Here is a 25517-nt window from a genome sequence, read left to right as displayed (position 1 = left end):
TTCAGCACAAATCATGGCTAATGATTGGGTTTGTAGAAGTGTAGGAAATGGGTAGCAGAGAATTGGATAAATTTGAATTCATAGATGTTTATATTTAGAAAGCTATATAAAGAAGAAAAAAGTATATCATTCTTTTGTGGTGTATTAATCTCAAATATCCAGAGGTTTGCCATTCAAGTAACTATGAGCAGTGATCAACTATTCAACCTGAATTGCAAATGTTAGGCCAGAACTGTCTGTCAGTAGCAAGTGGTCTGCACTCACTGCGAACACAAGAGAAAAAGTGTGAACTTGCAGCTTCTGGATCCCTCGATGTCATATTAATGTACAGTGCTAAATGCCAAGGTGTTGAACAGGGGCAGAGCTGAGTGTAACTAATGCCATTGTATGAGTGGACCAGACAGAAATGGATGCCAAAAAAAACTGACAGACAATCTTAACATTACCCCAAGGTCTGTCTGTATAAGATCTGTCAAATGCTTCCAAATGACCCTGACATTTTGAAAGATTTAAATATTAATAATCACCTAACGGACTATAAATTTTAAATATGATTAATACTTTTAAGTGAAAAAACACACATAAAAGTAATTAAAGCAATTAACTAAACATTTCATTTAAAAATGAATTAACTGTTTTATATATATATATCATTCTCCTTGATATTTCTTCTCCATTGAACTGAATAAACTTCTTGTTTCTACAATAGATCTGCGGTATCCATTCTCCATTGTAATTTACTGGCTATTTGCAGCAAGCTTCTGAGTCAGAGAGACCAGTAAGCTTGAGTCTTCAGCATTTACGGTGGTATCTCCACTAACAGGGTCAATGCCAGAACTTTGTCATAGAATTGCTGGCTTTCCTAGGATTTTGCGGAAATTATCTATTTAGTTGATTAGTTAAAAATGCTTCCTAAGTGCTTAAAATGAGACAGAAGCTGGCTTTGCTACTTTTTTACTAGATGTGCTTTATGTGATATTATGAAGAAGAGTGAAGGTGTGGGAATAAAACAGAAAGGGGGAAAACTAAACTTTTATTTCTGAATGCTTTTTTTAAACTATATGAAAAAATGCCATAGAAGTTATTTCTTAACTCTCTTACCAAGTTGACAATTGAAGTCTTTGACATTAACACTTCAGCAGCACCTGTCTCTAGTTTCTATGTGACTGGCATTGAATGCTACAGACTTTGACAGCACTGACATACACTTTGAAGGATGGCTGCATTCCTACTTGTTTGTAATGAAGACCAAAGCCACTCTCAGCTAAATTAAATTGTTTCAGTTTTGAGGCAGAATGGCATGATTTTATACCGAATTCTCATTTTTTTGCCTTTGTACTGCCCTCAGGGTTTAAGTGGTGCCAGTCAGCTTTCTTCCTCTTCTCCCCCAACCCCCGGCCCAACTATTTAGGTTCCTCACACTGACCCACCTCAGCCATGTTATATCATTCAGTTTTGACATCTTTTATCAAACATTAATGAAATGACCCAGGCAAACAAATTGTCATTAAACTTTCCATCACTTTGTCCCTTGGTATTGTCTTTTATAAATTGAACAGCAAATGTTGTATTGATCTTTCCCCACTTGCTGTTGAACTTGAAATGACCTGGATGCTTGTTGTTTATGGCCTTGAGTTACTTTTCCTTGACATTTCTATACGCTTGCCTGACATTACTAGTTTTTTTTCACCTTTCCTTCCTTTAGATGAATGAACAGGACATTCAGTATCGAGATATCCTCGGTCATGGCAATGGAGGGACAGTGTACAAGTGAGTATCTGCCTCTACCTATTACCACAGAATGCATTGAGAAATGTTGGTAAAGGGTTTTTTAATGTCCTCCCAGCATCCATCATATGGTTTTGGCTGAAGGCATGCATATCATATTGATTTGATGTTGAAGAATGAAAGCGATTCTGTGGGTGCCTTTCTGTGTACACTTTACACTTAGTCATTTCCATTACAGCTATGATGTATTATCAGTGTTCAGCAAACATGACAAGGTGACACAGGTCGATGAACAGAAATTTCAACTCCTGTTTCCACCTGAATCAACTATTATTGAAATAGTTTATTGAGATTGAGGTATTGATCACTGTTTGCACTAACCTTGGCTTAAAGGGAGACTGTCTACTCTGGTTTGCACTTGTATATTAAAAAACAACCCATTTATTTTTACAACCACTTAAATTTTATTGCACTGGGTTGAATTACTTTGTTGTTTCTCTTTAATTTCAAGCCGATCACTCTCCTAAAGTACCCAGATATCCGTCTACAAGCTCCAAACATTAATTGACAGGATTTTAAAATAAATGTTGGGGTTGTGGATGGCAAGAGTGAGTTAGGGCTTACCAAGCAGGCAAAGCTTGCATACTGTTAGTGAGTACAGCTTCCAGACTAACCGAAAACTGAGGTTCTTGTCTCAACACTTCTATGTAATCGCCCTCCCAGATGCCCATTATGCTGCGCAAATAGCTTTTCACTCAATTGAGTACAGTTACAATCAGTCCACACAGCAATCTATCTTGTATATGGTAGTGAGTAAAATTTCATTGCATCAACCGTGCTGCTTTTGTTTTGTGAAGGTAATAGGCTAGGTGTGTAATATTTTTAGTTTCTTTGACTCGTTTTAGCTTATTAGAGCAAATAACAAAGGATGTGATGGGGAGTAAAGAACAAACACTTGAATTTTCTTCTTGCTATCTTTCTTATCAAGTACTTTCTGCAGTTGAGTATCACCAGTACGTGGGCAGTTTTAATCACTTTCTTGCTTTGAATGTAAATGACACACTTGACTATATGTTCATGCCAGACACTAGTTGTTGTTGTGCAAATGTATTCATGTTGCAGTTGAAAGGCTTTTATATGTAAACGGCTGCATAATACAGTCGGATTTTTTAATGACTATATTTTCTCTAATATCCACCAATACCTTTCCTTGTGAAAATAAACAAGGGAAGCGGATGACGCACAATGAGCTGGCGCAGTAATGGTCTTAAAACACAGCAGGCTTGCTGTTTATGCTCTTTATCATAGCACTTCGCAGTGGAGCAGCAGTACTGAGCAAAAACAAGACAGTTTCATATCGAAAGGAGCAACAAATCGTTTGTGTCCTTCCTGATGGTTAAGTAGAGAGATACTGCCAAAGTCCTCAAAGTGTAAACCCAGTGAAAATTAAGGATTTTCTAAATATAATCCAGAAAACATTTAAATATCCATTGCTTAATTTTTATTGATATTGGATTTATTTTTATGAGATATAAACAAGAAATGATGTGAAATTAATCTGGCAGTAATAGTTATAGTTTATTGTATGTCCAGGAATTTCACTACACTTAAAGGAACAAGAGACATGAAATCAGCAGCTTTGGTGCAGTAATGAGTAACAGTTCCAAATGTTTATCTTCTGTTCATCCATATCACTCCCAAGTTTTTTTCCCTCCTTTCTCAGTCTGCCAACACAGTATTTGTTAATGTGTTTTCTTGTAAGGTTTTGGCTATCTCTCTCCATTAAATGAGCAATAGATATAAAGCATATATAATGTACATACTATATATGATATGAAGGGAGTCATGTGGAGAGTGATCCCTGCTGAAAATGTTTAGGGGGTGTGAGGCATGTGCCTGGTGCAATCCCATTGGAGATGGCAGAAGTTGTAACCGCCAACAACACATCATACTCTGCAACTTCTGCCATCTCCAACGGGATCCCACCACCAAGCCTATCTTTCTCTCACACCCTTTCTCCATTTTCCGCAGGGATCACTCTTTCTATGACTCGCTTGGCTGCTTGTTCTTCCCCACCAATCTCCCTGTAGCTGTGCTAAATGCACCCCCACCACCATAAATTAAACTTAAATTATACATATTTAGAACAAAAAGAACACAATGTCCATTTTAGTGTGAAGTGTTGCTAAGCTGTCGTGATTAGGGGTTCCCAATCACAAGCAAGGAAAATCTGCAGATACTGGAAATCCAAGCAACACACACAAAATGCTGGAGGAACTTAGCAGGCCAGGGAGTATCTATGGAAAAGAGTACAGTTGATGTTTCAGGCCGAGACCCTTCATCAGGACTGGAGGAAAAAAGATAAGGAGTCAGAATAAGGGAGGGGGGGGGGGGGAGGAGAGGAAGAAACACAAAGTGATAGGTAAAACTAGGAATGGGTGGTGAGGCCTGACATAGATTGGGAGACCGCTTCGTTGAGCACCTTGATGCTCCATCCGGCTGAAAAAGCAGGATCTCCCAGTGGCCACCCATTTTAATTCCACTTCCCATTCCCATTCCCATTCCAACATGTCAGTCCATGGTCTCCTCTAATGTCACTGATGAGGCCACACTCAAGTTGGAGTGTGGGTATTATATTCCTTACGGGTAGCCTCCAACCTGATGGCATGAACCTCAAATTCTCAAAACTGCAATAATGACCCCCCCCCCCATCCTTTACTATTACTCCATTCCCTTTTCCCTCTCTCACCTTATCTCCATACCAGCCCATCACCTCCCTCTGGTGTTCCCCTTTTCTTTCTTCCATGGCCTTCTGTCCTCTCCTATCAGATTCCCCCTTCTCCAGCCCTGTAAATCTTTCACCAATCAACTTTCCAGCTCTTTACTACACCCAGTAGCCCCCCTCCCTCCCTGTTTCACCTATCACCTTGTGTTTCTTCCTCCCCTCCCCCCATCTTCTGACTCTGGCTCCTCATCTTTTTTTCTCCAGTCCTGATGAAGGGTCTTGGACCGAAACATCAACTGTACTCTTTTCCATAGATGTTGCCTGGCCTGCTGAGTTCCTCTAGCATTTTGTGTGTGGTGATTAGGGTTTTACTGGTTGGTTCAAGAACTAAATGGTTGAAGAGAACTATCTGTTCTTCTCCAACCTGGCGTTGTAGAACTAAAGGCTTCTGTGCCTCCTTCCCAGTGGTAGCTGTGAGAAGATGGCATGGTCTGGATGCTGGGATTTTTGATGATAGATATTGCCTTCTTGAGGCAGCGCCTCCTATTGATATTACAGATGGGGGTAAGTTTGTGACAATGATGTATTGGGCAGAGTTACATTTCTGTGATTTGAATTGCTGTACCAGACTATGATGCATCCAGTCAGGATACTTTGAACAGTGATCTGTATAAGTTCTGGAGAATTTGTTCCATCATTCAATAACAAATTCTGTTTTACAGCTGCAGTCTTTAAAAACTGGACATATCACAATTCATAAAGTTTTGGGTTCTTCTTCTTCTTTTGCCTATTATATCACTGGCATTTAGGACAGCAATGAGATCCTCCATCTTTGGTGGCGTTTACAGCTTCTTTCATAGTGCCAATAGCTTCTACTTGGTTTACTGTCAGTCTTGCAAGTCCCAGTCAGAGACTCAGGGATACTGTCTCACACAGATGTTCAGTAGTTTAATAGTTGCATTTAATATCAGAGAAGGTATACAATATCGAACCTGAAATTATTCTTATTCGCAGACATCCACAAAAACAGAAGAGTGCCCCAAAGAATGAGTGACAGTAAAAACGTTAGAACTGCAAATCACCCCCTACGCCCCCCTCCACGCACAAGCAGCAGCAAAGCAATGACCCTCCCCTTCCCAACTTACTTCAGCAAAAAAAAGCATCAGTTACCCTCAACCCACCAATCAAGCAATAGCAAAGCCCCCAAAAAGAACCATGATCTGCAGTACAATAAAACTAATCGTTCACCTGACAATTCGACATACCATGGGCTCTCTCTGTCCCTAATAAAGGGGCAGAGAGATGTCATCCTTTCACAGCAAGAGGGGAGACTAACAAAGACAGACAGCTTGTTGATTTGAGGTGTTAAAGTCTGCCGTGTCGCTTTTTTTTCCTGAGTTCCCAACTAAAGAATCAGCAGCAGCTTTCCCCTACCAACACGAAAAAGAGAGTGCATGATTCACCGGGTACAGAGCCCATGATAGCTGATTCATTGTTTTTCCCATGACGCTTCATTCAGCGGCACTGGCATAGAATCGCCTTGTCCTCAGGGCCACAAAGCCTTGGAACCCCGAAGGCATGCTTGTATTCTAGTCCACGTCCCTGGGATATCAAAAAATGGCCAGTTGATGATCCCTGAGAGATGATTCCCACTACTGCAAAGAACTGAAGTTTGAGTGTAGCTCTAGGTCCGAGTCATCGATAGAAAACCATCCTCCTTGGCAAGGAAAAATAAAGACATTAAAGGTTGCAATTAAGTTGTTTTCACAGATGAGTTTGAAGGAGTTGCTGTCGAGCACCATCAAAGTAGAGGGATTTTTCAGTGCTGTTTCTGTAACAGTTTTGTTTGACCAGTCAGGGTTGTTAACCCTGAGCTGAAGCCCCATACCTGGAAGATTGGTGGACCAGTCTTAGTCTGGCTTCTACCCTTTGACCTATTTAGCATGGGTGACCCTACCTACAGCCAAAGCATAGGTAGGGTCTCCAGCCTGCAGAGCTCTCTGGGTCATGGGACATGCAGGCCTCCAAACCATGACAAGGTCATGATCCTCTTGGAGGAGTTTTGGGTTATTAACTTGCAAATATTATATATAACTTTCCATATGCTAAAGGGTATCCTTTTCCAAACCATTTGCCTCATTGTTCTAACCTGAGCACAAAGTGAACACATTTATTTTCCCATGTCTTAGTTCATTTCAAATTGAAGTGAACTGAGCTTTAAATAGTTTGATCTATGACAATAATTGCACTTTTTTTTTTGCTGATGACAGTTAGAAACTTTGTTTTGCATGTACCACAATGGAGAACCTCCTCATTGAAAAATGTCTGGTGACAATTTCTGCTTCTGTGAGATTTTTGTACTAAAATAATTGTTAAAGCTTTGGCTTGGAAATTGAGAAGCTTTTGGTTTTCTCTCCTACACTGAACCACTAGTGCAATATAAAAGCAAGGACTGAGGCTTTATAGGCGCTGGTAAGACCACATTTGGAGTATTGTGAGCAGCTTTGGGCCCCTTATCTAAGAAAGTGTCTGTCGGCATTGGAGATGATCTAGAGGAATTTCACGAGAGTGATCCTGGGAATGAAATGGTTGAGGTGAGGAGCTTTGGATGGCTCTAGGACCGTACTTGCTGGAATTTTAGAAGAATGACGGGGATCTCATTGAAAGCTACTGAATATTGAAATGCCTAGAGAGAGTGGATGTAGAGAGGATGTTTCTAATAGTGAGGGAGTCAAAAGACAGAGGGCACAGCCTCAGAGTAGAATAATGTCCTTTTAGAACAGAGATAAGGTGGAATTTCTTTAGTCAGAGGGTGGTGAATGTGTGGAATTCATTGCCACAGCTGGCTGTGGAGGCCAAGTTTTTGTGTATAGAGGTTGATGCGTTCTTGATTAATCGGGGTTTCAAAAGCAATGGGAGAAAAAGCCAAAGAATGCATTTGAGAGGGAAAATAAATCAGTCATGGTGGAATGGCAGAGAAGACTCAATAGGCCAAATGGCCTTATTCTGCTCTTATGTCTTATGGTGTTACTTTCAGATAAAACTTTAAGGTTGATGGAAGTTTGACTGGGTACCTGAGGTCACAAAACACTTCCTGTATCTGACATGATTTCTGCATCAGACATGTACTAAATAACACTGTGAGTAACAAAATAATTGGCCTTGTTCAGAGGTGTATTTGTTGATAGACTGCCAGAAGAACAAGGTTTTAATAATACCAGTCTGGGCTGGGATTGCACTCAGGTGAATCCCATTATTGAGTTCCTCTCCATTGGGCTTCCCCTCTACCTTTAATGCAAATACCATCAGACCATAAGATATCAGAGCAGGATTAGGCCATTTGGCCCATTGAGTCTGCTCTGCCATTTCTTCGTGACTGATCCAATTTTCCTCTCAGTCTCAATCACCTGCCTCTTCCCTGTATCCTTTTATATCCTGACCAGTCAAGAATCTGTCAACCTCTGATTAAATATACATAAAGACATGGCCTCCATTGCTAGCTATGGCAACAAATTCACAGATTCACCACATTCTGGCTAAAGAAATTCCTCTTCATCTCCATTCTAAAAGGACACCTCTCTATTCTGAGGCTGTGTCCTCTGGTCTTAGATTCTTCCCCCCCCCCCCCCCCCCCATAGGAAACATTTTCTCCACATCCACTCTATCGAGGCCTTTCACCATTTGATAGGTTTCAATGAGATCACCCCTCATTCTGCTGAATTCTAATGAATACAGGCCTAGAGCCATCAAATGCACTTAATATATCAAGCCATCAATCCTGGAATCATTTTTGTGGACCTCCTTTGAACCCTCTGCAGTTTCAGCACATCCTTTCTAAGTTAAGGGGCCCAAAGGGGCCCACATCCTTTCTAAGTTAATGGGCTGAGTGCAGGTCAGTGGGACTAGGTGAGAGTAAGCATTCGGCACGGACTAGAAGGGCCGAGATGGCCTGTTTTCCGTGCTGTAATTGTCATATGGTTATAAAACTGCTGGCAATATCCAAGTGAGGCCTCACCAGTGCTTTGTAAAGTTTCAACATTACATCCTTGCTTTTATATTCTAGTTCTCTTGAAATAAATGCTAACATTGCATTTGCCTTCTGCACCACAGACTCAACTTGCAAATTAACCTTTAGGGAATCCTGCACAAGGACTCTCAGGTCCCTTTCTTTACACCTCAGTCTTTTGTATTTTCTCTTCATTTAGAAAATGGTGAACTCTTTCATTTCTTCTACCAAAGTGCATGACCATACACTTCCCAACACTGTATTCCATCTGCCATTTCTTTGCCCATTCTCCAAGTTTGTCTAAGTCTTTATGTACCCTTTCTACTTCCTCAAAACTACCTGCCCCTCCACCTGTTTTCATATCATCTGCAAACTTTGCAAGAAAGCCATCAATTCTACCATCCAAATCATTGATATATAATGTAGAAAGAATCAGTCCCAACACAGATCCCTGTGAAACACCTTTAGTTACTGGCAGCCAACCAGAAAAGGCTCCTTTTATTCCCACTCTTTGCCTTCTGCCAATCAACCATTGCTTTATCCATGCAAGATTCTTTCTTGTAATACCATGGGCTCGTAGCTAATTAAGCAGCCTCCTCATGTGTGGCACCTTGTCAAAGTCCTTCTGAAAATCTAAGTACACAACATCAACCGGTTCTCCTTTGTCTATCCTGCTTGTTATTTCTTCAAAGAATTCCAACAGATTTGTTAGGCAAGATTTTCCCTTGAGGAAACCATGCTGACTACGGCCTATTTTATCATGTGCCTCGAAGTACCTTGAGACCTCGTCCTTAGTAATCGACTCCAATACCTTCCAAGCACTGAGGTCAGGCTAGCTGGCTTTTAGCTTTCTTCTCCCTTCGTGATGAGTGGAATGACATTTGTAACTTTCCTGTCTTCCAGAACCTAGTGATTATTGAAAGTTCATTACTACTGCCTCCACGATCTCTTCAGCCACTTCTTTCGGAACCCTGGGATGTACACCATCTGGTCCAGGAGACTTATCTACCTTCAGTTTTCAGTTTCCCAGAACTTTCTCTCGACTTAATGGTAACTTCACACACTTCACACTGACACCTGAAACTTCCACAGTAAGACTGACTCAAAATATTTACTCAGTTTGTCCACCATTTCGTTGTTCCCCACTACTACCTCTCCAGCATTGTTTTCCTGCAGTTTGATATCCACTCTCACCTCCCTCTTACACTTTATGTATTTGAAGAAACTTTTGGCATCCTCTTTAATATTATTGGCTAGCTTACTTTTGTATTCTCTCTTTACCTTCGTAATGTCTTTTTAGTTGCCTTCTGTTGGTTTTTAAAAGCTTCCCAATCCTCTATCTTCCTACTAATTTTTGCTCTATTATATACCTTCTATTTGTCTCTTATGTTGGCTTTGACTTCTCTTGTTAGCATGGTTGTGTCAACTTTCCTTTAGAATACTTCTTCCTCTTTAGATATATATATATATATACTGTGCCTTCCGAATTGCTTCCAAAAATTCCAGCCATTGTTCCTTTGCCATCATCCCTGCCAGTGTTCCCTTCCAATCAATTCTGGCCAACTCTTCTCTTATGTCTCTGTAATTCCCTTTACTTCAGTGTAATTCTGATACATCTGACTTTAGCTGCTCCTTCTGAAAATTCAGGATGAATTCAATCATATTATTATCACTTGTCCCTGGGGGTTCTTTTACCTTAAACTCTAATCAATTCTGGGTTCATTGCTTCTTGCTCACTGACAACTGAAGTCGGAAGACTGTTGATCAGTCTATATCTTTGATCTACTAACAAGCAGCTCACCACATATGTATTGTTTCTACTGAACGATAGGAACTTTTCCGACTCTGTAACAATTTGTATGAAGTGTGTCTATGGGGTTTTAAATTACAAGATCATCAGGCATGAACCACAGAGTACTACGAAGATGATTTTATTCTGGCTTCTGTCCCTTTCCTTTCCAGACCTGATGAAGGGCCCCAGCTCAAAATGTTGACTGCTTACTCCCCTCTATAATGCTGCTATATTTGCTGAGTTCCTCCAGCATTTTGTGTTCGCTCAAGGTTTCCAGAAACTGCAAAATCTCTTTTGTTTTTGTTGTAAAAGTATGTGCCTCTAATGCTCTTATGCAAGAACTATGCAAGAATTGTTCTTTTTTTAATATTTATCATGTAATCAAACACTGGCGTTTTTTTTTTCCATGAACCTGTTCTGCACTGCCTCCAAAACCAACTTATCTTTCCTCAAGTAAGGAAATCACAACTGCACATAGTACTGCAGTTGCAGCCTCACCAGTACCTTGTACAGTTGCAGCATAACCTCTCTGCTCTTAAATTCAGCATAACATCATGGGCTGTTGGGGATGTTCTACGAGTTTCAGTTATCAGTAGAGGAGGTCTTAGACATAGGTCAGAAAGCAGTGTGAATTATGAAATGGCATACGACAGGAGTGGCAGACTGAGTGCAGGTGCTCTGAGAGGCAATCAGCTTTTAGTTTCTCTGCTGAGTAGTGCATGTAATGGATCAGAGTAGAAGAGTGATTGTTTGGGCACCTTGATGGTAGTAGAGAAGAAGCGAATGAGTGGACATTGCATCTCCTCTTGTTGTATGGGAAAGTGTTAGAGGATGGGGACTGATGAGTTCAGAATCAAAGTTCAAAGTGAATTTATTATCAAAGTACCTATCTGTCACTATATACTACACTGAGATTAATTTTCTTGCAGGCATTCACAGTAGAATGAAGAAGTATAATTGAATCAATGAAAAACTACATAAAGACTGACAAACAACCAAGGTGCAAAAAAAAGGCAAACGGCACAAATGCCAAGAAAATAAATATTGAGAACTTGAGTTGTAGTGACCTTGAAATATAGGTTGTGTTCAGTGATTATTGTTGTAATGAGTGAAGTTGTCCACGCTGGTTCAGGAGCCTGATGGCTGAAGGGTAATAACTGTTCTGGTCATGTGGGATGTAAGATTCCTGTACTTCCTTCCCAATGGCAGCAGTGAGAAGAGAGCATGGCGAAGGTGCTTGATAATGGGTGCTGCTTTCTTGTGGATATGTTTAATGGTGACCGAAGATCAGACATGGGAGTTTCAAAGTGAGCAGTGGAGAGGAGTAGCGGTGGAATATGACAGGCAGCAGGATCACATTGGAGCTGGCAGAAATTTCTAAAGATGCTATTTAATTGGATGAGTTTTTCTGATATTTTTGTCTTTGTTTCAGATTCCAGCATTTCCAGTTCTGTTTGTAAAGACTGATGAAGTTTTGTATGATAATTCTGGAACAAAATTTAAGAGTACAATAAATTTTAAACTTCAAGTTTTGAGGCAGTTTAATTCAAATGAAGGTTATGACCACGTTAGGGCTGATTTATATTTATTTTCAATTTTCGTGGAACATATTCCATCTGTTTATCTATCTAGCTGTTAATGGAACTATTTTAGCAACACTGTAATCAGTTGTGAAGCTTTCAAGTGACGAGTTTAAACAAAACCTTTCCATCCAGTTATAGAATGTGTTTATGTTTAGATGTAGACAGATTCAGTCTAAGCTGTGTGGACAGCATTGAGAGCCAGCTTGATAAAACTGTTCAATTAAGGCAAAAGCATTTACATGGTGTAATTTACCTAAATTGCCAGTGGGCCTCTTACACACTAGCAGTGTTAGAATTGATTTAAGCAATTGATTTTAGCTGAAGCTGATAAATTTCTGCTTGTTAGTTACAGTAATTTTGCAGAAGACTTTGTAAAGCAGTATTGAAGTGTGTATTTAGCTGATGTTTAAAAGAAATGTTATTTACAGTGGGTTTTTACTGTTTGTTTAGATGTTTGGGCAGTTTGCCAGGCTATTGAAGCTTAAAATTTTTCTTCTTTAAATATTTAAACAACAAATTATCCAATTTTCCCATTTGCACTAAAGACAAACTCCTTATGTAAATAAATAGACAGATAAATTAATTCTTCTGGTTAAAGGAAATAGCTTCCAGGCCCAGAACTGAAGCATTGTTGAAATGTGATTTAAAAATATATATTTTCAAGTTTGCATCATCTGTTTTTATTTAGCATTGTTATATTATCTAAAATCACACCAAAGTGCGTGACTGAGAGGGTGCTAAATTGTTAGAAGTGCTTTCTTTAAATTACATTTTAAACCAAAGGTCATTCACTCTGATAGATAGGTGGCAGGTGCAAGTTCCTGATTGATATTACTCATTCAGGTAACACCTTAAAAACACATTTATTGGTCATTTGTCACATCGGTTTATTGGTATCTGATCTGCAAGTTGTACTTTTGGTTTGCATGTACAAACAAATGAAACCTGATGAGGCTCTACATAAATGGAATTCAGTCTCTGGATACTTTTACACTAAATGAGACTCATTCTAGTAACTGTCAGAGTCTTTCCAGCATTGCCTGTGTTTTTATCCATACATGGAGCACTGCCACAATAAAGCAGCATCCATCAACAAGGACCCCTGTCGTTACTAGTCATGCTCTCTTCTACCATCAGGCAGGAAGTACAAAAGCCTTAGATCCTCTATACCACCAGGTTCAGCAACAATTATTGCTACCAGCCTGGATAACCTTACTCACCACAACTCAACATGAAGATCCACTTTCTTACAACTTATGTTCTCAGTATTAGATGTTTTATTTGCAGAATTTGTCTTTTGCACATTGGTTGTATGTCAGGTTTTGTTTATGTATGGTTTTTGATAAATTCTATTGTATTTCTTTATTTTCCTGTAAATGCCTGCAAGTAAGTGAATCTCAAGGTAGTATATAACATTTTGATAATAAATCTTACTTTGACTTTGGTGTTTATGGTTTCTTATAGTGAATTGTGTGGAGCCACATGTTCAAATGTTAAACTGCTCTGCCTGGATACAGCTACCTTTTTTTCAGTTGGTTTCAAAGATATATTTAATGTCAGGGAAATGTATACAGTATACATCCTGAAATTCTTTTTCTTCGCAACCGAAGTCAGCATGTAACTTCGGGACAAGGTCCTCAAGAGAACCTTGAAAGGGAAAAGTCATGATATTGAAGATAGAAATAGAGCTGTTTCCGAAGATGCAAACAAAGGATTCGTTGTTAGGCGCCATTGTCCTCCTAAGCTCCTCCCTTCTTCCCTGTTGGTGTTAATATTCCTCAGCTGTTTTATATTCAGATTGTGAAACAGGGCATAGTCTGATATTAATGTTAGCCTTGTACAGTGTGAATATAACTTTTATGTCTGGGTAAGTTTATGTACATAGTTACTGAGCCAAGGGATGGCACGGTAGCAAAGCGGTTAGCGTAATGCTAATACAGCCGAAGCTATGGGGTTTGATTCCCACTGCTGTGTAAGGAGTTTGTAAGTTCTCCCCATGACCACGTGGGTATCCTCTGGGTGCTCCGTTTTCCCTCCAAATTGCAAAGATGTCTGGATTAGGATTAGTAAATTGTGGGCATGCTATGTTAGCACTGGAAGTGTAGCGACACTTGCAAACAATGCATTTCACTAAATGTTCCGATAAACGTATGACAAAAAAAATTAATTTTGAATCTTCAAAGCTAAGAAATATCTATATGATATTCAGTATTCCAGATTTTGCTGGGTATCTAAAATCAAATTCTGGATGCATGCACAAGCACACAAGCTGTTGGTAGATGTTCTTATTTTTCACAACTGTATTTCAGCATGAGTGAAACAGATCCCCACCTCTCACATTGTGGAAACAGTTCAAACAGCTGTGTCAGATTAGATTTAATGCAGCTTCTTTCCCATTGATTTCAGATGGCAGATCAAGGCTGTGAAGACTAAAGATAGGATACTTACAGATTTTTCAATTGTTTATTTAAATATTTTCTTTAATTTAATTTTTACATAGTTTGAATCAACTAACGATAGAATACTCAGATGTTTAAATTTTTGGATTTTTAGGCAGGCTGCAATCATTGTGAGCAGTTGTTTGTTGGTGAGGTAGTGCTAGGTTTAAAAAGAGTTGGGGTTTTCTGAAGTTTTTGGCAGCCTGCAATCATAACAATCTCTTTGGCAGTCAGCAGTGGCCAATAAAAAGAAGTGAAGTGTAAGCAGAGTGGCTATTGTGGAGTGGGCCAGTGTTAGAGTAGCCAGGCTTTGGTTCATCAGGCTTAGGCAAGAAGAGGCACAGGCTAAGTTTGAGAAGTAAGAGGAATAACAACTGTAGACAGGAAGGTAGTTAAGACAGTGGAATGTTCTTCCTGTGAGATATGGGATTGCAGGATACCTAACAACTTGATGACTACATCTTCAGGAAGTTCACCCAACTCAGCTCCTGACTAACAAAGTCAAAAACTGGAGGTGGAGCTTGATATACTCAGAACCATCTGGAATGCTGGAAACACATAGATGAGACTTTTTCTTAGGTGGTCACACCCAGAATGCACACTTAAGATAGTAGATGGGTGACCACCAGGAGAAGAAGGGGATGTAACAGTCAGTGCAAGGTTCCTCTATGACCATTCTGCTTAGCCTCAAGTAAACCCTTTTGGATAATGCTGGGAGGCTGGTAGAACAGCAATGGCTTGAGTGTCTGGGAGCAATTTGAAAAGTACAGGAAAGATATGTCCCAAAGATGAAGGAATATTCTAAAGGGAGAAAGACGCAATGGAAGTCAAAGACTGCATAAAAGCCAAAGAGAGGGCATATAATATAGCAAAGATTAGTGGGAAGTTAGAGGATTGGGAAGCTTTTAAAAACCAACAGAAGGCACTTAAAAAGCCATGAGTAAAGATGAAATATGAAGATAAGCTAGCCAATAATAAGAAAGAGGATACCAAAGTTTTTTCAAATATATACAGAGTAAATGAGAGGTGAGAACCAATATCGGACTGCTGGCAAATGACACTAAAGAGGTAGTAATGGGAGTCAAAGAAAAAGCGGACTAGCTTAATAAGTATTTTGCTTCAGTCTTCACTGTGGAAGACACTAGCAGTATGCCAGATGTTCAAGAGTGTTGGGACAGAAGTGAATGTAATTGCTATAACTAAGGAGAAAGTGCTTGGGAAGCTGAAAGGTCTTAAGATAGATAAGTCACCTGGACTAGATGGACTACACCCTGAGGTTCTGAAGGAGGTAGCTGAAGAGATTGTGGTGGCATTTGTAATGATCTCTCAAGAATCACTAGATTCTGAAATGGTTCCAGAAGACTGGAAAATTGCAATGTCACTCGACTCTTTAAGAAGGGAGGGAAGCAGAAGAAGATAAATTACAGGCCAGTTAGCTTGACTTCTGTGATTGGGAAGATGTTGGAGTCAGTTATTAAAGATGAGGTTTCGGGGTACTTGGAGGCACATGATAGCATAGGCCAAAGTCAGCATTAAGGGGAAATCTTGTCTGATAAATCTGTTGGAATTCTTTAAGGAAATTACAGGCAGAATAGAAAAAGTAGAGCTGGTGCATGTTGTTTACTTGGATTTTCAGAAGGCCTTAGATAAGACGCCGCATAAGAGGCCGCTTAACAAGATAAGAGCAATAGTATTATAGGAAAGATACTAGAGTGGGAAGAAGATTGACTGACTGGCAGGAGGCAAAGAGTGGGAATAGAGGGGGCCAATTCTGGTCGGCTATCTATGACTAGTGGTGTTCCACAGGGGCCGGTGTTGTGACCACTTCTTTTCACATTATACGTCATTACTTTGGTTAATGGAACTAATAGCTTTGTGGCCAAGTTTAAGCAAGATGCAAAGTTAGGTGGAAGGGCAGGTAGTGTTGAGGAAGCAGTGAATCTGAAGAAGGACTTAGCTTGGGAGAATTGACATAGATGTGGTAAATGGAATATAGTATAGGGAATTGTATGATCTTTCACTCTGGTAGAAGGAATAAAGGCATAGTTTATTTTCTAAATGGGGAGAAAATTCAAAAGTCAGAGGCACAAAAGGACTCGGGAATCTCTTTTCAGTAAGACGGTGCCATTAAGTGGCGATTCTTTGTCTGCAGTTCCAATAGGAATCATCAAATATACCTGTTCTGGACCACTACTGCTGAAATCCACAGCCACAGCCATGGGTACTTCAGTAACCAGCATTGTTTTAAGATGTTTAAAAAATCTATTGATACTCAAAATCGTCGAACCTCAGAAGGCAGACTCAGGTTATGAGTGCAGTTGTCCTTCAGAATACAGAAGCGGGAAAACTGAGCTGGTCTACAAGTATGATTGAAATGCTGATGCTTTAGACTTACGCTCCCAACTGTCCTGCTGGTAAATGTACAGTGTCTGGAAAATAAAACTGAAGACCTCAGAGCAAAATTATTGTACTGGAGGAACATCAGGGATTACTGTGAGTTCTGCTTTATGGAAACATGGCTCACACCGGCAATTTCAGATGCAGAGTTGCAGCCCGCTACCTCTACCATTCTCTGCAAAGAAATGACAACTCAGTCTTTTAAAGGCAAGGAAAGTGAATTATGCTTTATTATTACCTCATTGAAGTGTACAAATAATGGTGGTTCTTTCTCAAAACTGCTCATCCAATCTGGAACATCTGGCGATAAAATCTGCCAATGGAGCTTTCTGCCATCATCCTGGTAGCAGTGCACATTTTACCTCAGGCTAATGTCAGGCAGGCACTGAGGAGATGAGCAACGTAATAATGCATTCTGGTGCCTTCCCTATCATTGCAGGGTATTTCAACCAGGCCAACTTGAATAATCCTCTGAACAGCTACCACCAACATATCACCTGTGGAACCAGAGGAGCCAACACAATTCTCCACTGTTATACCACTATCAAGACTACTTACTGCCATCCCACAACCTCACTTTGGAAAACCTGATCATCTGGCTGTACTTCTACTCCCACCGTATAGGCAGAGATGAAAGACTGCAGCACCAATGGTAAGGACCGAGGAGGCATGATAAAGGGAGGCAGAGGAGCACTTACAGGACTGCTTTGAGTCAGTGGACTGGACAATATTCAGAGATTCATCTTCGAGTCTGAATGAATACACCACAGTTGTCTTTGGTTTCATCAAGGCCAGTGTGGATGTGTGTATGCCTTTGAGATCATACCAGACATACCCAAACCAAAAGCCATGGATGATCCAGGAGGTAGTCTGCTTAGGGTAGACTGTGGCATTCAAGATGGGTGATCTAAAACTATACAGGAAGTCCAGGTACAACCTATGGAAGGCTATCAGAAGGGTGAAAAAATTCTAGTTGAGGTTAGAGACGGAATCAGATGCACATCGGCTCTGGCAGGGTTTGCAGGTCAATACTTCATACAAGGCAAAATCTAACATCATGAATGGTTGTGATGCTTTACTCCCAAATGAGCTCAATGCCTTTTATACACACTTTGAAAGGGAGAATAAAATACACCTCTGTGAATCCCTGCACAGGTGATCCAGTGATCTCTGTCTTGGAGGCTGATGTCAGAGTTTCTTTCAAAGAATCAGGCCCTGATGGTGTACCTGATAGGGTCTGAAAACCTGTACCAACCAACTGGTGGGAGTGTTCAAGGATATCTTCAATCTCTCACTGCTGCAACTGGAGGTTCTCACCTGCTTCAAAAGGGCAGCAAACATATCAGTGCCCAAGAAGAGTAAGGTGAGCTGCCTCAACGACTGTCACCAAGTGACACCCAAAGCAAGGACCTGGACCCAATGTAATTTGCATATTGCCAAAATAGAGCTACAGCAGATACAATTTCACTGGTTCTTCACTCTGCCTTGGATCACCTGGACAGTAGTATTACCTATATCAGGCAGCTGTTTATTGACTACAGCTCAACATTCAACACAATTATACCCTCAAATCTAATCATTAAGCTCCAGAATCTGGGCCCCTGTATCTCCTTCTGCAACTGGTCTTAGCTTTCCTCATTGGGAGACCACAGTCTGTGCAATAGGAAGTAAAATCTCCTCTCTGGCAGTCAACAGTGGTACAGCTCAAGGATGTATGCTTAGCCCACTGCTCTACCTTCTACACCCATGACAGTGTGTCTAGGTACAACTCAAACACCATTCATAAATTTACTAATGATATTACAGTTTGCAGAATTTCATATGGTGATGTGGAGGCATACAGGAGCAAGGTAGATCAGCTGGTTGAGTGATGCCATAGCTTTGCATTCAATGTCAGTAAGACCAAGGAATTGATTGCGGACTTCAGGAAGGTAAAGTCGACAGAGCACACAGCATCCTCATTGAGGGATCAGAATTGGAAAGGGTGAGCAGTTTCAAGTTCCTGGGTGTCTTCATCTCTGAAGATCTATCCTGGGCCCAACATATTGATGCAATTATAAAGAAAGCATGACAGTGGCTGTATTTCATTAGGAGTTTGGTTTGAATTGGTACGACTCCATTTGCCTTTGTTTGCACTAAGTCAACCTGTAAGTTAACCTTTAGGGAACCCTGCATGAATCAGAGTCAGAATCAGGTTCAACATCATATGTTGTGAAATTTGTGCTTTGCAGAAGTAATACATTGCTATGGTAACATTCATTTCGAGAGGACTAGAATATATGAGCAAGGATATAATGCGGGCACTTTGTAAGTCATTGATCAGATTGCACTTTGAGTATTATGAGCTGTTTTGGGCCACCTATCTAAGAAACATTGCACTTGCATTGACAAGGGTTCAGAGGAGGTTCACAAGAATGATTCTGGGAACGAATGGGTTAATGTAAGAAGAGTGTTTGATGCCTCTGGACTGTACTTACTGGAGATCAGAAGAATGAGGCAGGAATCTTATTGAAACCTATTGAATATTGAAAGCCTAGATAGAGATGAAGTGGAGTGGATGTTTCCTATAGTGGATGAGTCTAGGACCAGAAGGCCTCAGAATGGAGGGACAACAGAGTTGAGAAGGAATTTCTTTAGACATACGGTGGTGAAACTGGAATTCATTGCCATGGACAGCTGTGGAGGCCAAGTCATTGAGTACATTTAAAGTGGAGATTGATAGATCCTTGATTAGTCAAACCATCAAAGTTATGGGTAGAAGGCAGGAGAATGGGTTTGGGAAAGATAATAAATCAGCCATGTTGGAATGGTGGTGCAAAAGCGATGGGCTGATTGGCCTAATTTTGCTGTGTCTTATGGACTTATGATCCAAATTTCTTAAGTTTATATTGATATTTCATTTGATTTTGAAACATAGAAAAGTTTTGGAGGGTTATGGACCAAACGTAGGCAAGTAAGAGTAGTTTATGTGGGGATCTTGATCAGCATGGACCATTTAGGTGGAAGTGACAGTTTTTGTGCTGTATGACTCTATAACTGACTAAATGAGGGAGAGTCAGTCGCTTAAACAGTTGTTAGTGTTTTTCACTCTTTTCCCTTATCACTCTTACATAACAATGTGTAGGCAGTTAGTCAAAGGCAGCAACAAACCACTTGCTGGAGGAACTCAGCGGGTTGAGGAGTATCTATGGGTTGAAAGGAATTGTTTCACCTTTCAGGTCAAACCTTGTGTCAGAACTGAGTGTTGAGTTTGGATGGTCAGTATGAAGGGGAGAGGGGGAGTGATGAGGCAGTTACTCTTTAAAATCCGAGTAGCTTCTCTCAACAATCTCCCATCAGGAGTATCATGAGAAGTAAGTGTCCTTTTTTATTTCATAGTTTAACAGTATATTTGGCAGCCCACTACTGACTTGTAATTTGGGCTGTTGGTGTTTTCTGAAAAATCTCCATTCTTGATTTCCTATGTAATAATTTCCCACCAATAGCATAATGCAAGGTCAAAATCTCAAAATCTCAAAATTTGGAAAATATTATTTCATCTCTTTGTTTTGTATTTGATCTTTAGATTTTGGGTTAATAAAGGCAAATAAATCATCCTTCAAAGGATTATGAAACTCTAAACTCCAGTGATTTAATGTTAGCTTTTTGAACGTTTGTTGCTGTGCAATAACTCATTTTAGTCATTTAGTCATTGTATATAATCTGTAACAATTGCCCAAAAGAAAGAGTACAGACTTATAGACAAGATTATTTTTAATTGTATGGAGGTTAATGCTTTTTTTCCACTGTTAAGTAAATTGATAACATTACATTGCATTACATTACATTACATACAAGGACATCCAAATAAAATTACTTTAAAGCTCCAAACAGCATCAGAAGCAAATACTCTGATGGCAAAAAAAAGGAAAATATGGCAGTGTTGTCAAAACCTGAGGCAGCACAATAATGTAGCAATTAGCACAATGGAACACTGTTTGTCAGGAGTTTGTATGTTCTCCCCATTCCTCCAGGAGTTCCAGTGTCCTCCTACATTTCAAAGAAGAATAGCTTAGTAAGTCAGTTGGTCACATGGATATAATTGAAATGCACGGGTTCTTAGGGGCCGGAAGGGTCTGCCTCCGTGCTGTCTCTCTAAATAAAAATAATATACTAAAGCATGAAAGAAGTTCTATACATTGTAGAAATCTCCTTCTACAGCATTTAGATGATGTACTGTTTTCTCTATCCTTTGTTGCTATATTTCTTTCCAGTGGAATTTTTCTCTTTGAGATGCTGGCTGTCTAGTTTTGCTTTTCCAGACATTTTTCAAGCCTTAGCACTTAGTTTTCCTTTCCTTTTCTTGCTGCTGAGATTGTGTTGCTCTCACTGTCTAATATATTAGAGGTGAACCTGTCAAGAGCAGTGACCTTTTTTCCCCTAGTGAGATATATAGACAATGGATACTTCATAGTGAGATATAAGGTTGTAATCTAATGAAAGAGTTCAGATATCCTAAATCAGGAGAGCAAAACTGCAGCATTTCATAACCATCTGAGCCCTGAGAATAGATTTCAGCCTTGAACTCCCTTCGTAGTGCAGTATCTGTTATCTTTTTAATTACATTGGTTTATTTCTTTGTAGCTTTTAATTCAGTTTTCCAGCTGTCTCTGTGCCACTGAAGGCAAGCCAGCATTATGTTGCATCAGGTCCATGGTATCTACAAAAGACACATGCATGGCTTACAGTAATAAAATTGCACTTGTAACCTGCTCATGAGTGTTCTATATTACCGTACTTTATAGCAAAGAAATCAGGAAGATAAGGAACATCATTAAATGAGATACTGGTCTTAAATTAAATATTGTTTCAATTGTCCATCTCCATAATTACTCTCCATAACTACTATACATTTCTTAGATAACTTTAGAAGAGGCTGATAAGGCCATTTGGAAAAATATTTGGGGCACTTGTCATAATCATTAGAATTTGGAACGAAGGAGGATATGAGGTGACTTGATAGAGGTGCACAAGATGATAAGAGGCATAGATTGAGTGGAAAGTCAGAGACTTTTTTCCCAGGGCGGAAATGGATAATGGAAGGGGGCATAAATTTACATTAATTGGAGGAATGTTTGTTTTCTAAATATCGACTTTTTTGAAAACTTTTTAACTCCTCCCTAAACCTTTGCTAGACAGAACTGTTTTTTTGCAGTTGGATTACTACATTTTCAATGTATGCTGATGAAAATTTTAATTAACAATTTATGTGCTTTGTCAACTCCATTCATAATCTCTTCCTCTGAAAGTTCGCACCTCTCATGTGCTATTCCAAAGAGACTAGATACATTTCCTTATTTGTGTTGAAGTTTATACTGAGAGTCCTAATAGCTCACTAGATTAAGGAAGATGTAACAGTTTTTAAAATGTCTTAATGAACAATTCCACTAGTCTTGGCTAATAAAATAATTTAAAATTTGTTAGAAATACTTAGTAGGTCAGGCAGCATCTGTGGAGAGAGTAATAGAGTTAGCATTTGTGACCTTTTAGCACACTGTGCCCTAATCTGCTGAGCCTTTGCAACATTTTCTGTTTTGTTTCAGATTTGTTTTATGGTTACAGAACTAATGAAACCAATTTAAATATATAAGGACGACTATGTTATATACCAGAAGTCAAAGCTAGCTACTTCCCGCCAGAGGACTTAAGATATACTATTTATATTCCTGTTTTATATACCACGTTCTTTACTTCTTGCAGCTTTAATGACTCTCATCTTCCTGAATAAGAAATTTAACTTTTTAAAATAAGTTAAGAAATACACCTAAATGACTTTATCCAATGGCACCTGATTGTTTTTTGTGTTCAGTTTGTCAAGACACACTCAGTGGCTGCTTTTTAGGTATACCTGTACACCTGCTCGTTAATGCAAATATCTAATCAGCCAATCAAGTTGCAGCCATTCATTACATAAAAACATGCAGACATGATCAAACGGTTCACTTGTTCAGGCCAAACTCCAGAATGGGAAAGAAATGTGATGTAAGCTACTTTGACCGTGAAATGATTGTTGGTGCCAGAAGGGGTGGTTTGCGTATCTCCGAAACTGCTGAACTCCTGGGATTCTCATGCATAACAATCTCTGGGGTTTACAGAGAATAGTGTGAAACAAGAAAAATATCCAGTGAGTGGCACTTCTGTGGGTGAAAACACCTTGTTAATGAGAGAGAGGTCAAGAGGACTGGTTCTAGCTGACAAGCAGGCAACAGTAACTCAAATAACCATGCATTACAACAGCAGTGTGCAGAAGAGCACCTCTAAATGCATAACATGTTGAACCTTGAATTGGATGGGCTACAGCAGCAGCAGACCACAAACATACACTAAGTGGCAACTTGATATAGGTACCGGAGGTAATAATGAGAGTATTCATTTATAGCTTGGTTAAGATTGTGTTTACAGAAGTGATGCATTTTACCCTGTTTTATAATTTATTTGCTCCATATAAAATTAGAGCATCAATTGTTTGTGAGCGCAAAGATAACAGATCCAATGTTTTACATCCCAGATCTTGCTGCATTGTTTGACTCTGAAATGTTAGCAATTTTGGTTATTTACGTTTCCAGTACCCTGTTTACAAATACATATTTTTAAATGTTAATTTTGGGACAGAAATATTTTATATAAAGGGATTAAAATATCTTCTGCCCACATTCTAATGTGCAATGAATCACCATGGATTGTAAACAGTTTAGATAGAGGACATTAAATTGATGTATTCTGTAATGGGTACTGATTAATGTACTGAGTTAACTCCATGCTCTCATTTCTAGCTTTGAATCTAGGCCAAGCCAATTGACTGAAATCTTTCCTTCTGGCTGTAAGAACCCTGTGTGTAATATATGCATGGTCTCAGTTCTATTAATGAACTTAATATGTGACTTTTGGTTGAAGAGCTATTCTTCTACTTTAGTTGCATTTGCATTTTTTGTACTTCCTTCAGATTATCGAGGGATGTTCTTGCTGAAAAACAAATCTTCTTTGGTTTCAGACAATCACTGTCAATATCAAGTACCCTGGAGTCAGATCTAGTAGAGCAAAGCTGCATCAGCAAAGCACTTGAATATGATAATTTTATATTCCCCTTTCAAAAAGTTATGTGTGCACTTACAGTGCCAATTTTTCTTTCAGTTTTTCATTTGTTACATAACTTTTTTAAGAAATGGATTGAAACTACTTTCACACATACAGTCAACATAAAAAGAGCTTTTCATATGTGCAGGATTTTTGCAAACAGTCTGTCTAGGATGGATTGAATCTAGGTCCCAGAGGTGAATGGCAATTTAATGTTTAAACAGGCAAGGCACAGTTATATTTAAATGACTATGTACTTTAAAATAAATATTGGCTCAAATTGTTAACAGTGAGGCAAACAAAAGTCACTGTTCTTTATTTTAAATTGTACAACAGTTCAAATAAGAAGCAGAACATTTTAGATACAGCCAAGTATTTTTAACTCTACAGTGGATGATGCAAGCAGCTTTCCATAATAGCTTAACTTAGTGGCCCAGGTTTCATAGACATGGACCAACCATCTGTAGTCTCCGTGCTTCTTAATGTGGAATCATCATCTAATGGCAGTTTACCACATGAAAGAGCCCAGGAGCCCATTCAGCTTATTGTGTCCATGCCCAGAGAAAAATTGATCTTTTCGGGTGGGGGGTGGGGTTGGGAATCTCTCATTTTCTGGCACTTGGTCCAATGCCTTGTGATCACCCAAGTACCTGTTTAAATGTGATGATCATTTTGTCTTCTTCTTTCTTGCAAAATGTTTTGCCTCTTTTTCCTTTAATTCTTTGACCATCGTGGGCACAATCTTCTCCAATATCGAGGACATCTTCAAAAGTCAATGCCTGAAAAAGATGGCATCCATCATTAAAGACCCCCACCACCCAGGCCATCTTCTTATTACTACCATCACAGAGGAGATACACGAGCCTGAAGACATTTATTCAATGTTTTAGGAACAGCTTCTACCCCTCCACCATCAGATTTCTGAACGGACAATGAACCAACACTACTTCACTATTTTTGTTCTCTTTTTGTACTACTTACTTAATTAAATTTATATATACATTTCTTATTGTAATATATTTTTATGTATTGCACTGTACTGCTGCCGCAAAACAACTAATTTCACGACATATGCAAGTAATAATAAATCTGATTCTAGTTTAAGGTTTTTTCTCCCAGAGAATTAAGGCTGCTCCTGTTCAACCTGTATAAATCTGTTATAATTTTAAATCTCTCCTTTTGTATGAAGAAAACAACAGCAGTAGTCAGTAACTGTTCATAACAATAACTCTTCAGCTTTGACAACACTCTGTAAATCTCCTCTGCACCATTTCTAATGTTGTCACATCTGGTGGTGCCGAGATCTACATACAGTTCTCCAGCGTGCTTTCCCTACAGTTGTATTCTATTCTTCAAGTGACAAACTGTCAGTATCCAATACACCACCTCGATTTCTTTAAAATTCAAGGTTCAACTTTACTTATTACGTGTATATGAAAATATACAATGAAATGTTGAAATGTGTCATTTGCATTGACAACCAACACACTCAAAGGTGTGCTGGAAGCAACCTGCAAGTGACGTCACACATTCCAACGCCAACACTGCATTCCCATGGTGCTCGGCAGAATAGCACAGAATACAACAAAGCAGAACAACAACCATCAACAGCAACACAAGTCCCATTCCTTCCTCCCACTCATACACATACACAGTCCTCTTAATTAGCCACTTACTCCAGCAGTCTTGGATTCAGTCAAGAGCACACAGATATTGGGCCTTCAATTACCCCAGT

General features: G+C 39.4%; 1 protein-coding gene across 3 annotated transcripts in view; it reads left to right on the top strand.

Moving 5' to 3' along the window:
- Window positions 1-25517, top strand: part of map2k5 (mitogen-activated protein kinase kinase 5) — a 311788-nt gene that overhangs the window by 105982 nt on the left and 180289 nt on the right. For all 3 annotated transcript variants that reach the window (XM_073032634.1, XM_073032633.1, XM_073032635.1), the window contains one exon: window positions 1706-1770. In XM_073032634.1, the coding sequence (XP_072888735.1) occupies window positions 1706-1770 (65 nt within the window). The remainder of the gene's footprint in view (window positions 1-1705; window positions 1771-25517) is intronic.

This window comes from Hemitrygon akajei, chromosome 30 (assembly GCF_048418815.1).
Source record: "Hemitrygon akajei chromosome 30, sHemAka1.3, whole genome shotgun sequence".
In the NCBI taxonomy this organism is placed as follows: domain Eukaryota; kingdom Metazoa; phylum Chordata; class Chondrichthyes; order Myliobatiformes; family Dasyatidae; genus Hemitrygon; species Hemitrygon akajei.
This window is presented reverse-complemented; position numbering and strand designations above follow the sequence as displayed.